The 14,876-nt window shown below is 40.9% G+C and overlaps 1 protein-coding gene and 1 long non-coding RNA gene across 13 annotated transcripts in view; one reads left to right on the plus strand and one right to left on the minus strand.

Moving 5' to 3' along the window:
• The window catches only part of FN1 (fibronectin 1), a 69,665-nt gene that overhangs the window by 1,028 nt on the left and 53,761 nt on the right, over window positions 1–14,876 (minus strand). For 4 of the 12 annotated variants that reach the window (XM_003991120.5, XM_045034454.1, XM_003991121.5 and 1 more), the window contains 10 exons: window positions 13,926–14,102; window positions 13,085–13,174; window positions 12,652–12,831; window positions 11,419–11,508; window positions 10,015–10,121; window positions 8,750–8,888; window positions 6,140–6,304; window positions 4,147–4,272; window positions 3,538–3,644; window positions 317–424 (listed from right to left, as the gene is read on the minus strand). In XM_003991120.5, the coding sequence (XP_003991169.1) occupies window positions 317–424; window positions 3,538–3,644; window positions 4,147–4,272; window positions 6,140–6,304; window positions 8,750–8,888; window positions 10,015–10,121; window positions 11,419–11,508; window positions 12,652–12,831; window positions 13,085–13,174; window positions 13,926–14,102 (1,289 nt within the window). Of the gene's footprint in view, window positions 1–316; window positions 425–3,537; window positions 3,645–4,146; window positions 4,273–6,139; window positions 6,305–8,749; window positions 8,889–10,014; window positions 10,479–11,418; window positions 11,509–12,651; window positions 12,832–13,084; window positions 13,175–13,925; window positions 14,103–14,876 lie in introns of all 12 variants that reach the window. The other 8 variants (XM_006935539.4, XM_006935537.4, XM_045034453.1 and 5 more) reach the window with 2 other exon arrangements.
• LOC123379268 lies at window positions 424–14,041 on the plus strand. Its single transcript, XR_006583526.1, has 2 exons — window positions 424–1,258; window positions 13,888–14,041. It is a non-coding gene; the product is annotated as an uncharacterized LOC123379268 (long non-coding RNA).

A 14,876-nucleotide genomic window follows, 5' to 3' on the forward strand; every position in this document is an offset into this window, starting at 1 on the left:
AGGGGAAGAAAAAAAAAAGAGGGAGGGAGCCAAAGCATAAGAGAATCTTAAAAACTGAGAACAAACCAAAGGTTGATGGGGAGTGGGAGGGAGGGGAGGGTGGGTGATGGGTATTGAGGAGGGCACCTGTTGGGATGAGCACTGGGTATTGTATGGAAACCAATTTGACAATAAATTTCATATTTAAAAAAAAGGTGTTTTTTAAAAATTAAAAATATTTGGTTCATTCAGAAGAAAGGTAGCTACAGAAAGAGACTCCCTACTAGGTGTCTAACTGCGTTTAGGGAAGAAACACTCGAGGTGCAGGTGCACGTACAGTGTTCGTTCTCTGATGGTATCTCTGCGAGTACTGGTTGTAGTGGCCGGTGGAGCCTTCGTGACCGGGTTCAGCCCCTGGTCTTCGGCAGTTGTCACAGCGCCAGCCCTGAGAGAACACAGGCATGAAGTCAGATGGGGTTTATGATAACCTGGGAGCATCACAATTTAGGTCTTCCACGTTGGCAAAGTATAAGCTATAAGCGGTTAACCACTGAGGGAGCTTAGATGAGGATTTTATGCATTTACAACTTGTAGAATACATTTGGGCTTATTGCTTATATCTTATAATTGCCCCTGTCTACTTATGCTTTTCCTGAAATGTTCTCCCTTCTCTCCCTATTCAAACCCCACCCATCTGCTAAGAGTCATTCCAGTCCCAACTTCCTAAGTAAGCTTTCTGCACTAGAAGACAGGTTTTCCTAGAATCCTAGAGCTTTTTAAAATGGGCTTGCGATCACAGGGACAAACACCCTCATTTTGCCGATAAGGAAACTCAGGCCCAAAGAGTTACTTGCACAGAGCAAGTGGGAGAACCTCGTACTGAACTGCCGGTGGATTTGGGACTGCCACCCAGCTGCGTGACTCCTGGCCATCTCTAGCTGTTGTCACTTCTTCCTAAATTTCCATGCCTAGTGTGCATTGTAGCCTTTCATCTGGCCAGACGCGGGATGAGAGATGGGAACAGGACGGAGCGGGGCCACTGAGACTCCTCCCTGAGAGTTTTGCTAGAAATGTTAGGGAACAGGTTCTTTTTCGTTGTTGCTCCTAAGCCTGTAGGTGATAAACATGGAGCTGACAGAGGTCATCTTTCTCACTATCAGCAGGAGTTTCTAGAAAACAAAGCCAATACAAAGGAACAAAGCATATGAGAGAGTGAGAGACTCTGAATGCCACTGCCGGAGCAGCCCTGAAGCTGGTCGATCCTGGACTCTTCAGCTTTGTGAGTCTTTTTTTGCCTAAATCAGCTTGAGTTGAGCTTTCCTCTCATAACCAAAAGAACCTCAAATAATACAATCACTTTCTTCTACTGTCACTTAAATATTCCAGACATATTTCTCCATTAAAAAGTATATTCCCGGGGCGCCTGGATGGCTCAGTAGGTTAGGTATCTGACTCCTGATTTCGGCTCAGGTCATGATTTCACGGTTTGGGAGTTCGAGCTCCATGTTGGGCTCTGCGCTGGTGGTACAAAGCCTGCTTGGGATTGTCTCTCTCCCTCTCTCTCTGCCTCTCCCCTGCTCTCTCTCAATAAAACTTATAAAAAAGCATATTCCTCCTAATACCTAATACAGGTAAATACCTACTTACAGAATCACTGAATCTGGCTTCTACACACACAAAAATGTAACAGTTTCTACTGCTGTCTTTAGTGTTTCATTTAGCACTTTCTTTAGAACAGAACAGGTGTCACAAATGAAAGATTTCATGTGCATAAATAATGAGGAGATGCTGAAGTGAGACCACAGTCTAAAAATTAACTTTCCATCACACATTTCTATACCAACCACTTACCAGAAATGCCTGAGTTCTATGATCACAGTCTTTGTTTAATGAGAGACAGTGAGCACCTCCACAGGTTCCCTCCATCAGAGGGAGGAGGTCAGAATACTTTCCATGAGCTCAGGTCCTCAGGTGGGGACAGAGGCAGACACCTGAAGACCCTTCCCTGCCTTTCTAAAAACCATTTTCATCATGTTCCTTTTCTTCTTGGGTACCTACAGTTGACTAATACCAAAGGCATCAACCAGTGAATCTTACCCTGGGGTGGGGAGCAGGCTCTTCATGTATCAGAATGTGAGGAGCTGTTGGAGAGGGTGTGTTTTCATTGAAAATAAAAGGAGTGTTATGTTTCATGGCTTGTGAGTTATAAGAACCATTTTATTTTGAAATTTCAAATAATATTAGAGAAAAGCACAGCATTTTCTATCATACTGAGGTAGAGCACAGACTAGAAATGGTTGAGGGGCCCCTGGGTGGCTCAGTTGGTTAAGTGTCTGACTCTTGATTTCGGCTCAGGTCATGACCTCACGGTTCGCGGGTTTGAGCCAGAGTCAGGCTCTGTATTGTCAGCAGGAAGCCTGCTTGGGATTCTCTCCCTCTCTGCCCCTCCCCTGCGTGCACACGCGCACATGCTCTCTGTCTCAATAAATAAACTTAAAAGGAAATGGTTGAGAAGTTCCAGTTTAAATGATGGACTTCCAAGCCTTTCCATAAGTGGCTTCCCCTTCTTCTCATCTGATTTGTTACCATAAGACACTCTGCAGATGGGTGGCTCCCTGGACCCCACATATGCCAGCCCCTTCCCTCCTCAGGTGCTTTACTCTGGTCTCTCTGCTTCCTCCTCTTCCCTCAACCTATTTTAAACAATCTAGGGGCATCTGGGTGGCTCAGTCGGTTAGGCGTCTGACTCTTCATTTCGGCTCAGGTTTTGTGAGTTCGAGCCCCCACGCTGGGCTCTGTGCACTGACCACATGGAGCTTGCTTGGGATTCTCCCTCTCTCCCTCTTTCTCTGCCTCTCCCCACTCGCACGCTCTGTCTCTCTCAAAATAAATAAATAAACTTAAAAAAAAACAAAAAACGAAACATCCTAAACCCCAGCCAGTTCATGTTTCTCATTCCATGGAAACTTTCTTGCTGATTCCAGCCTACCTGGAAAGTATTTGTCAGACTCACTAAGAAACTTAATCAGCTTGACTTTCAGTGTATGCTAATTTAATGTTTCCAAATATATCATGAAAAGCCAGGACCATTTCTCCTTCCCTCTGTCCCATATTCCTGAAGCACAGTGCTAGACCAACAGCAGGGATCTATTACTGGATTGAGAGAGGATACAAGAAAGTGGTAATTTCTTAGGTCCAGGATGTTATTCAGAATATTTAATAGCAATGCCACAGGGACACCTATCTATCAGAATGGATCTAGAGGCCCAGTGCTGTGCAGCATTTAACACTTTAATTTAAGATGAAGAATTGAGACAGCCCAAGAATAGTAGGTGTGAGATGAAGGGCTGGGGCTGCCACGGAGGGGAGAGCTGGGAAGGGGTGTAGAGGGGCTTAACGTTGGCAGCTATGTGCCAACAGGAAATGAGGTATTTCTACTTTCATAACGGGCACTACCACACCTTTGTGTACAGCACACACACAGGAAGCTGACCTCTTAATCCCCAGTGCAGGAGCCCCCTCTTTGTCTTATTTAAATTAGAGGGAGGCTGGCCTTACCCGCTGGCCTCCAAAGCATGTGCAGGAGCAAATGGCACCAAGATATTCCTTCTGCCACTGTTCTCCTACATGGTATGTCTTCCCATCATCATAGCACGTTGCCTCATCTGCATGGAGACACAAGTCAGAAGCTCATGTAAGATTGAGAATAATACAGACCTCACCTTCCTAAAGAGGGTGGGTTCTGTTTCTCTCCCAAATTTGCATCATCACAGCCGAAATCCTACATGTTTGTGAAAACCATTGTTAGGAGAGGTACTGCTGTATAGATCTTAGGGCAGCACTTCCAGAAACTAACTCTGATAAACTGGATAAGGTTCATATTTTAAAAGTTGAATCTAAAGAACCATAAAGCTTTCTTGTAGTATTTCACTGCAGCTTGTGGTCAAAATACTGAGGAAAAGTGCTTATGTGCCCTGTAATAACATTAAATCATGGCTCATTTTTGAAGCTTGTCTCCACTTCCCCAAATCAAAAGATTAACAAACCCACTGCTCACTCCTCAAGGAGACCTAAAGTCTCCAATCATTTCTGTGAATGAGAGCTGCAGCTCAGTAATAAAAGTAGGAGTGCTTAATAAGCCACTAAAAATGATGTGTGGCAACGTACGAGGATCACACTTGAATTCTCCTTTTCCATTTCCAAGACAGGTGCAGCTCATCATCTGGCCATTCTCCCCCTGACGATCCCACTTCTCTCCAATCTTGTAGTTCACGCCATTGTCATGGCACCATTCTGCAGGGTGGGGAAAGTCAGAGGCAGAGAGTTACGAGGGTGTTCTGACTCGCAAGACAGTGCGTGAGCTGGGACACGTCACAGGATTTCGAACGCCAGGCAACCTGGAAGGGGTGGCAAGAAAAGTTGAAAGTCATGATCTCCATGACAAACCAGTTTTGGGTTGGATTTAAAAATATTATCTTTACAGTTTCGCATTTTCTAGGATATTTTAAGACGCGATGTATTCCGCCAAAATCATGTCACAAGAATTGTCAGTGACCTTCATTTGCGTTCTCACTCTTAAGGTTTAAAATTACTGAAAACCAAAGTAGGATTTAAATAGTCTTTTGGGAATGGATCATAGATGAAAAGTCACTTTTTGGATTTGCAGAGAACCTGGATACAAAGTAGTTCTATTAACCAAAAAACAAAGCTCAGCTGGTTTCCACGAGTCACAGCCTGTTTCTTGTAAATGGAAAGGGTAAACGAATAGGCCTGTGTGTCAAAACAAAACAAAAACAAACAAAATGATAGATCACTGGTTATTATCCCTACAAACAAGGCTGCTTCTGAGGAGCATCTAAAAGTCACAGTGCTGTATCTTTACTACACATAAAAGATGTCTTTAATCTCCAAAACAAAACGCACCTCAGAAGTGTGTATAACAGCATACCAGTTCTTCCCTTTTATCGAGTCGGTCACTCCTTACTTTGGCAATTATGACATATAAGCAAAGGACATGTGAGTTGGGCCAAAGCATCACATAAATCCTTATAGCTCTGCTCCCACAGTTGCGCCTAAGTACTTAGCTTGGTAATAAATATACAAACCTAAAATAGTTCAGTGTCAGAAATGAAGAGCCACCTAAATGATGCCAAATGCTAAAACCTCCAACTCCTACTAAACGGCATAGGGCACACCTGCTCCATCTTTCCATTTTCAGATGGTCAAGCACACCAGCCTGCATTGAAAAAATTAGTTGTCTTCATATGGTTAGTCTGAATTAAACCACTTCACATTTTAGTCTGAAAAATCTCTTAAAAATCTATTATGTGGGATTTCCCCAAATACAACTTCTGGATATGTCTTGTAGGAGGCTCGTTTATAAGCCATAACGGTTAACACCTATAGAAAGAAACCAACTGTCCATAATAATCACATCCCCTAAAAAAAAAAAACAAAAAAAAAAAAGCAGAAATGAGAGTTTTGTAAATTCTAATGTTAAATCTCAAAGCATAATAAGTCATTTCTAGGATCATTTTAACTGAAAGTATAATTAAAAATATTACAATCTTTTTACAGTTTGAAACTCAAATATATTTCAAATGAAGTCGATTCTTAATTATGTAGAGATGAGTATCTGTTCTCTCTACATTACATGGCAAGATTCAAACTACCTGATGTGTGTACATGGATGTGTAATACGAGGGTGTGTATGCGTGAGAGTGTGTATATATTATGATATGTGTATGTTTGGTGTGTGTTGAAAGAGAACATGAGCATAAATGTTCACCTCTGAGCTCACTCAACATTAAAGATTAAAAAAGATTTGGGATTCCTTCACATCTCTTCTATTCTTCATTAGACTTGGCTCCGGAGAATTTGACTTTAGTATCTTAACAGAAAATTTTTGTAAAAAAATCACATTATCATCACAAATATATTCTTAATTAATAGTCATATTGCCCCACAACCCTGGAAATGAGGCAGGAGTCAACAAGTAAAATTTCCCATCATTTTTTATGATGCAAAATGTTACTTTGAGGCCAGCAATCTCCCCTCATTTGCTTCATGTTTGGAAGAGCCCTTGTCTGCCAAACATGCTTGCTTGGCACACTGTGCTAACGCCTGGAACCGGAGGAGATGGACAAAGCAAGCTACTCACTAGATGAGTCACATCTGAAATGCCCACTGCCAAAGCCCAAGCACTGGCACGAGAGCTTAAAGCCAGATTCAGACAGCCGCTCCCACTCCTCTCCGACGGCATGATGGGAAACCGTGTAGGGGTCGAAGCACGAGTCACCTGTAGGTTGGTTTAGGCCTTGGTCGACTACATGAAGAAAAGGAGGAAAAAGAAAAAGAAAAGACATCTTATTGGTGGTTTTGGAGCATAAGGAGAAAACCGAATTACGGTTATAATGACTTAGTCTAAACCAGAAATCCCAGCGGCATTTAGAAACATGCCTCTGTTCTACCCAATGCATCAGCTGTTCTAACAGTGCTTAGATGCTGCTGGTGAACACTTGCCCAAGCACCTTAAAAGGAGCCCACATTTCATTTTTGCCATCACTTCTAAAAAATCCTCATTTCTGGCAAAACATGGAACACATCTCAAGGCATGTTAAGCTAGTTCAGAACCTGAGCGGGACGCAGAGGCTGGACTGTCTCTCCAGGAGTACCTGAGGGACCTTACGCTAGTTACTTTGCATTTCTCTGTCTTACTTCCCTCACCCGCAACACGGGGATACTAATAAAAATATATCTACCTGCTCAGGATCTTGTGAAGGTGATATTATAGCATGAATTCAAAGCACTGGTCCATTGCTAACACTTAGAAAGTGCTCAACAAGTAAAAAATATTAGAGAGCATCTTTTGCTTTTGCTTTTTATTTATTTATTTTAATGTTTATTTATTTTTGAGAAAGAGAGTGAGTGAGCAGGTGAGGGGCAGAGAGAGAGGGAGACACAGAATCTGAAGCAGGCTCCAGGCTCTGAGCTGTCAGCACAGAGCCCGATGCGAGAATTGAACTCACAAACTGCGAGATCATGACCTGAGCTGAAGTCAGATGCTTAACTGAGACACCCAGGTGCCCCTGAGAGCATCTTTTGCTTTTAATGCAAAAGTCTCAGGCATTCTTATATACCATTAGAATGCAATATTCACTTTTATTATTGCACCTTTTGCTTTGCATAACCGTGCAAAAATAGTGCAAAAATCCTAGGTTCTGTACATTATTATCATAGTAGTAGGACTGTTTTACTTTAGCAATAAAATCAACTGTTTCAAATAAGAGAAAGCAAGGGATATGAACGACTCAGGAATGAGTAATGAGGTCTCTTCATGTTGCCTCAGATCTTGGTCTTTATGTTTTGAGAAAACTTAAAGTAATCTGTGCAAACAAAGCATGCTTCCAATGATTTTCTAAAAATTAAATAAACTAACTTCGGTGACTTTGAATCCCACTGGGTCTATTTCTTTTTACAGTGCAAACATCAAAATCTCAAAAGCAATAGATATTTCAAGTGGCTAATAGTTTAAAAGGCATCACCCTGGAAGAAACTAGAGTTTGAGAGAAACTAAGAAGTCTGACATGTCTAAAAGCCAGGAGAACCTGGCTAGAATGCAGAATACTGCTGCTGGGGATACTGGGTTGGAAAGAGAAATGAAAGGAAACTGAAGTGTTACTAGGGATTTCGGTAACCCTCCTAAAAATAGCCAGGAGTTAAAATTCCACCTGACTTAAGTTATGGAGATGGAATCTTAAAGAAAAAAAAAAATGATGTGGAAAAGCACAAAGACCTCTGTGCTTTTGAAAATTCCTTTCATGTGGCTCCCCACTAGTAAAACCACGCAAGGCAGAAGGCATGCATTACCATGGATACATAACACAACAAGCACAAAATGATCCCCCCACCAAATAGTCAACTGCTTAAATTCACAGACATTTATACACGTAAAGTAGCATGGTCATCTGTGTACTACACATTCGGCAGCTGACCCTGGAATAAAGCCCGTCCCTTGACAGGGATAGAATTTAGCACTCCCTGCTGATGTGGGATAGAGAACCCTCTGGTGGGAAGATGGAAGGTTCATGGTTTCGATTATTCCCTATCTCATGTTCCTTGGTGAATCTTCAGCTGATGCAGGTTGAAAAGGCAGGTGATACACTACTGGCTTAAGAGGACTTTGCAAGTGCTACAAAGAGATGTCGGTGACCGTTTAACCTCTATTTCAGCTTTGGGCCTATATAATCAGAAAAAGAAACTGAAATAACACTGGACTAAGGGAGCTCCTTGAACAGGAGGGGGCTATGTTGGCAGCATTTTACATGAGGAACAAAAACCAGCAGTCGCTAATGTTTGCAGATAGGGAATTTCCTTTACAGGTAATCAGTTCCAGTACCTAAAAATCCCTGAAGAGGCAGCAACATGGTGAGATGCAGAGGGCCTGGGAAAAGAGATCAGGAGACTTGTGCCCTGTATCAATTCAGATACTCACTGGCAGGTAGTCAAAATGTTGGACTAAATAATATTTGAGGTCCCTTCCAGGTCCATTATCATACGCTGTTTGAAACTATTTGTAGATGCATTTTACAAAGATACTTGGATACCATGAGGGAAAAATCATTGCATTTAAAGTTGCTCATTTACTTAATGGCATTACCTCCCAAAGTTAAAAGACAACAGCGACAAAGGAACATTCAGTCAAGAGAAAAGGGGTCTCTGGGGTAGTCCAGAGGGGAGCCTGTGCCCGAGTAACCAGGCATGCACGTACCAGAGTTGCCCACGGTAACGACCTCCTCCCGAACCTTGTGCCTCTTGTGGTCTTTCAGTGCCTCCACTATGATGTTGTAGGTGGCCCCTCTGGTGAGGCCTGTCAGGGTGGCACTGGCCGAAGTTCCAGGAACTCGGAACTGCAATTATCGGCACATCCAAAGTGACGGAAAGAGCGTTATAGTGAGGAATTCATGTGACTTGCCCTATTATCAGTAACCCGCGCTACGTAAATAAAGCAAACAAGGAAGGACGGTGGAAAGGTCTCAAACCAGCCGTAGAGAGAAATGGAACTTGGGGGAGAGGCCATCTTTTTTATTTGACCTGCCAAAAATCTACCCTCTGTGCTCCCTAGTTATCAGGAGCCCTCAGTAATTTAATAGGCTCCTCTTCGTCCTGCTGTAATCGCAGGTCTGTGTAAGCCCACTGGAAACCCTCACCACCCCATTTCACATAAAATGTGGACACTGTGCCACGAGGGAGATCTGTTCATCCTATGCAAGGTGGCATGTGACCCCCAGATGGGGGCCTTAAAGCGTTTTGGCAAATCCTCAAACTCATGTTTCTAAGCTCATGAAACTTTCACAGTGTGGTCAGTTTCTTTTGTTTTTGTTTTTGTTTTTTAACTCTTCCACTTTCTAAAAATAAGAACACAATAAAAATTGATACCAGCAAGACAAAGAACAAAAGTTTTAGAGAATCCATCGCTTGTAACAGCTGATATGCACGGCTTCACTTAAGTTCCTTCTCCTTAGACATATTGTAGATAATGGGATTCTTCATGGACAAACTATAAGGTGGCTATTTATTTATTTATAAAGATCTCATTTTTAAGTAATCTGTACACTCTATGTGAGGCTCGAACTCACGACCCTGAGATCAAGAGTCGCATAGTCTTCCTACTGAGCCAGCCAGGTGTCCCAAGGATGGCATTTTAGCCCTTCTTGCACAAATGTAAGTTCAGGCAGAATATTGATCTGTCTTTTCTCAGGTAATTTTTTGTCCATATTACTAAGGAGCCTCAAATGTGTGAGAATAATAGAAGTTATTTTATTTTCTCTACTAAACAAAAGCTAATGATACTTTTTGGCACATCCCCCAAAGTAAGGCATCCTGAGATTTTAAAAAGAAGAATCAGGGCTTACGCCTGTCACCTTTCTAAAAGGTATTAGAAATAGAGCCACTTTATAGTTGAGCTCTGGTCACTTCAGTTACCTAGCTTACTTATTTCCAGGCAACTCAGAAGTAAAGAGGAAAAGCAATTACCTGTAAAGGTTCTTCGTCAATGCCAACGGGATGACATGAAATGATATACTCAGAGCTTTCTTGGAATGGGGTCCAAGAGATGGTTGTCTGAGAGAGAGCTTCTTGTCCTGTAGAGGCATTTGGATTGAGTCCCAGAACGTGAGGGTAGAGGTGATGGTCTACGTCTCCCCTGGGGACATGACCAACTTGGATCTCCTCATTTACATTCGGCGGATATGGTCTTGGCCTATGCCTTACAGGGGTGGCCGTTGTGGGCGGTGTGGTGCGCCTAAAACCATGCTCCTCAAAGATCATTTGTTGCCCAACACTGGGCTGCTGACCAGAAGTGCCAGGAAGCTGAATACCGTTTCCAGTGTCATACCCAGGGTTGATGAAAGGGGTCTTTTGAACTGTGGAGGGAACATCCAAGATCTCTGGTCCGTGAAGATTGGGGTGTGGAAGGGTTACCAGTTGGGGAAGCTCATCTAGCCGAGAGAGGTTAGAGCCAAAAAAGCAAAGCGTGTTAAGCTCCCAAAAGTAGCAGCAGTAGTCGTTATCAATTCAGGCAACAATGACTCTTTATCAATCTGATCAAAGCCCTTAGAAAATTAGCAGTTCTTAAATCACAAAACACTTTTTCCAAAAAGAAATCTTTATGATTTTTCTCAAAGGTTTCTTTATAGTTTAGAATGAAAAAGTGTTCGTATGAGTTTATCATACACATAAAGCTTTGAACCGCTGAGCCCCATAGAAGCTGCTTCTGCTCAAATTAAGCCTAATGGAACTGAAATGTGCAGCCTTTTTTCTTCTTTTTTTCATTTGAGAATCATGTTATAAGGACTAGAATCCAGACTAATTATTTCAGCATCTGAAGTATGAGAATTCCAGAGGTTTGACTCAACAGTTTTTCATGAATTGAAATGATAAATATACATACATGTTTATTTCTAAAACTCTCCTATCAGCGTAAATATAGCATTTTCTTCAAATTAAACTGAAATTGGAATCATAAAGTTGAAAAAATTATTTAGCTCAAGTTTCAGAAACCAAATAATAAATAAAGACAAATAGGAAGAATTATTCTCCCTACTTTTTTGTTTTTTGTTTGTTTAACATTAACTTCAACAGAAGGTATAAAAGAAGAGCAGTAATAGCAACCTGCTTTTTACATTTTAATAACTGGCTTACATTTTTGAAGAGTGAATAGAAGGCTTTATATTGACTGGCTAAGAAAAAAAAAACTGAATGTTGCCGATTATGTTAGGTTATTCATGATACCAAAGAGCACAATATACATGCTAAGCTGTTTAAGAAACAACTTCCAGGAGAAAGGTATCAAAACCCCGAGAACCTTTTCGCGGCAAAATTTATCACTTATAATTAGTTTGGTCTTGATTATCTTCCTACCCAGAAGGTGCCCTTTACCTGTCTTTTTCCTTCCAATCAGAGGCTCACTCTTCTGGTTGTTCTTGAGGGCAATGACTTGGATGGTATACTCGGTCCCTGGTTCCAGACCTGACGGAAGGACAGATCATCACATTAAAGTCTGTATGCTCAGCTAGTCAAATGGAAGTTGATGCTACTGGGGAGCAAGCATCCTCTCTCTAGCTGGCCTTTGGCCTCCTGAAAAGTAAAACAGACTTCACCTTTTTCCCGCAAAACCCAAATACTCCACATAGGATGACCACTTGGCAAATTAATAATTTTCCTACCAAATCCGACACCTGAGTAAACATGTTTATGCTAATTTTTTGTGGGTATTCCTTTAACACATGGTCTTATTTGCCCTTTTGAATTCAAGAAAGTCTATCAGCATCATAAACCACTGGTGGAATACACATTTGGGGGAGATCACTGCAGATTGTATACATGAATCTACTTAGGCCTAATAACCAGATGGTCCTCAGTGACAGGATCAATGAAAAGTTAGACTATAGGTAAGTACTCTGTAAGAGAAAGCAGCCAATCTTTGTGTGGTCCCTGTAGGAAGTATCCAATTCAACTCCTTCCACATCTGATTCTATTTTCCTTCCTCCAAAGTTTCTAAAAAAGCAGCATCTCTTTCTGGTTTCTCTGTGTTCCATAGTATTTTAAAATCCAGATGATATCCTGTACATAGTTTAAAATTTTAATCCCCTGAACAAAAATAATACCAGAGGCTTATGATCTTTCCCACTGAAATGCACAACTCTTATTCTCCATTCCAGGCATTCTCCCCAATATGGGTGGTTGGGAATCACTTTGCCTCAAGACCTAGTCTGTGAAACTGGGCAATGAGGGCAATGGCAGGTGGCATTCTGGCAAGTCCTGTAAGATCATCAGATCTTTAGGGAGCTCATGGGAGGACAGGATCACAATTAGTTTGTTTTGAAAAATGTCTTTTTCTAGGACTGGACTGACAAGTATTTGGCAAACATACAGCCAATAAATCTAGTTATGCCATTATGACAGTATTAGAATTACTGCATTTTCATGAATTCCTGTATTTTCAGATGTATTGAGCTCTACAGCTCTTCCACAGAGAATGCTTTTTGAAGGTATCAGAAACAGGGCTTCTTGTTCTCGTGATACAGCATCAAAGGCATAGTTGGGATCTGCTAAGTGCTTTGTGTGTCCTAGGGAGTCTGGAGGAAAATAGCAACATGGAAACCCCGATACCAGTAATAGTAGCCTCTGTGACACCAGGGCGAGGACGAGGGACCACTTCTCTGGGAGGGGACCCAGGTTTCTCATACTTGATGATGTAACCAGTAATCCTGGCACGGGGTGGCTGCCATGATACCAGCAAGGAGTTGGGTGTGGTGGCCAGGAAACGCAGATTGGATGGTGCATCAATGGCTAAAAGAAAACAAAATTAAGTCTCTAAGAAAGTGAGTAAGCAAGGAAATTATTCCCACACTCCTTTCCCTCCCTTATCAACAGACTTGAGAGAATCTGAGAGTTCTAGAACTATAAAAATGATTCACTTGTGATCTGCAATACAACGTCAGTCTCATTTTTGTTTCTTAAGCTCACATCACTGATCACCTATAAATTGATGGCATTTCTTCAGTAAAAAAGTAGTTACAAAAAAAAAAAAAAAAGTAGTTACCAGTGGAGGCATCGATGACCACAGGAGAGCTCCGAGCATTGTCATTGAGGGTGTATAAATAGATCTTGTAGTCCATGCCGGGTTGTAAACCTGTGATTTGTAAACAGATGCTTTTTATCTGATCTTAAATTTTTAGGAGAATTTTCAAACTCCTGTGTAATTTTCATAGTTCCTCTACCATCCCATACAGACCACGTTTGAGCAGTAAATTAGAGCGTGGCATGGGTGCTAATAAGAAACATATCTCAAAAGAAAATCACTGATGCATACAAAGATATTGGCTAAAATACATTTTAAAGTTAAAAAAATGCTATTAGAAGTGGTCGTCTTGGAGAATAAGGGGTGAGCACCTGCTGAGTGTGTTTTCTCTTATTGTAATCAGTCACTGGCTGGTAACCAGACCTAAATTGACCCAGATATTGAACATTCTCAGACTACCACTTTGATTTTTATGAAGTAGTGTTGTTTGCTTTTTAAAATTTAATTATGTTTTATAATCAATATTAATGTTACGAACTGTATGCCACTATTTAGTTTCTTTTGGTTTTAAGCATTATGTTATATATATTTTTTTATATAAGAAAGGATACATTGACGAAAGGTTAAATTTAATAAACGGAACTTGTGCCATTTCTTTGGCAAACATTAGACAAAATCAGGCATTCACAGAATACAATTATTTCTAATCATAGTATGAAAGTGAGTTTTTAAATATTATATCTGGATTATTGTAAAACACTGACAGTAAATTTAATCATTGCAAGTGGCAGAGTAACTGAGAAGCTAATTTATGTCGTGAATAGCAATCAACAAACGTGATCAGTCCAGTGAGTTCCCTGACCTGTGATGGTGTAGCTTCTGACATCTGGCTTAATGGTTCTCTGAATTGGAGTCTGGCCGTTTGCTGGGATGGCATCAACTTGGAAGCCAGTGATTGTCTCAGTCTTGGTTCTCCAGCTGATGGTGATGGTGGTCTCCGTAGCATCAGTCACACGGGCCCTTCTTGGAGGGCTGACATCTGCACAAATCACAACTGGAGATTAGCGCCCGGCTGACTCATTTAGGTAAGGTTTTGATATTTTAAAATGTTTCTTTATTATACACCAGATATATCCATTTCTATGAATAACTAATAATGTGTAGATTTTCCCCTGCATCCAGAGAGAAAGGTTGACAGTAATTAGAAAGTACGAAAAGATTCACCTGTCATGCTTTTTTTTTTTTTTTTTTTTTTTTTGCAAAACTAAAAACCTTTGCAGATATTACCAGTGGTTTCTGAGTCTGACTTTACAGTATCTACAAATATCTTAGTAAGTATTAAAATTACTAATTTATTCTAACATAAAATATGGGTGGTAGGAGTTACAATGATATGGCCAGCCAGCAATAACATATATAGTATTGCTAGTATTTTGTCCTTTTTATAAGCCTTCATTTTTTTCTCTCAACATATGCAATGGAAACTGTATTTTATAGAATAGGAAATTTTGATACTTTATGTGATTTTTGAAAGAGCATACTATAAATTATTGATATGGCACAAAACTAGAATTTTGACCCAATTTTGTCCAATACTTATTGTACTGTTAAGGTACAGCAGAAGTCCATGTGTCTAGCCTCCACAGATTTATGAAGACAATTTCCAACAACTAGAGCATAAACTAAATGTAAGTCCTAGTTCATAACACTAACATTATCACATTTTGAAGTGATTCCATTTATGTGCCAGTATACCACTTTCTGGAGGGCATAAAAGGTGACTGTAGGCAGTCAAAAAGATGGGCAAGCAAAT

This window comes from Felis catus, chromosome C1, assembly GCF_018350175.1.
Source record: "Felis catus isolate Fca126 chromosome C1, F.catus_Fca126_mat1.0, whole genome shotgun sequence".
NCBI classification, from domain to species: domain Eukaryota; kingdom Metazoa; phylum Chordata; class Mammalia; order Carnivora; family Felidae; genus Felis; species Felis catus.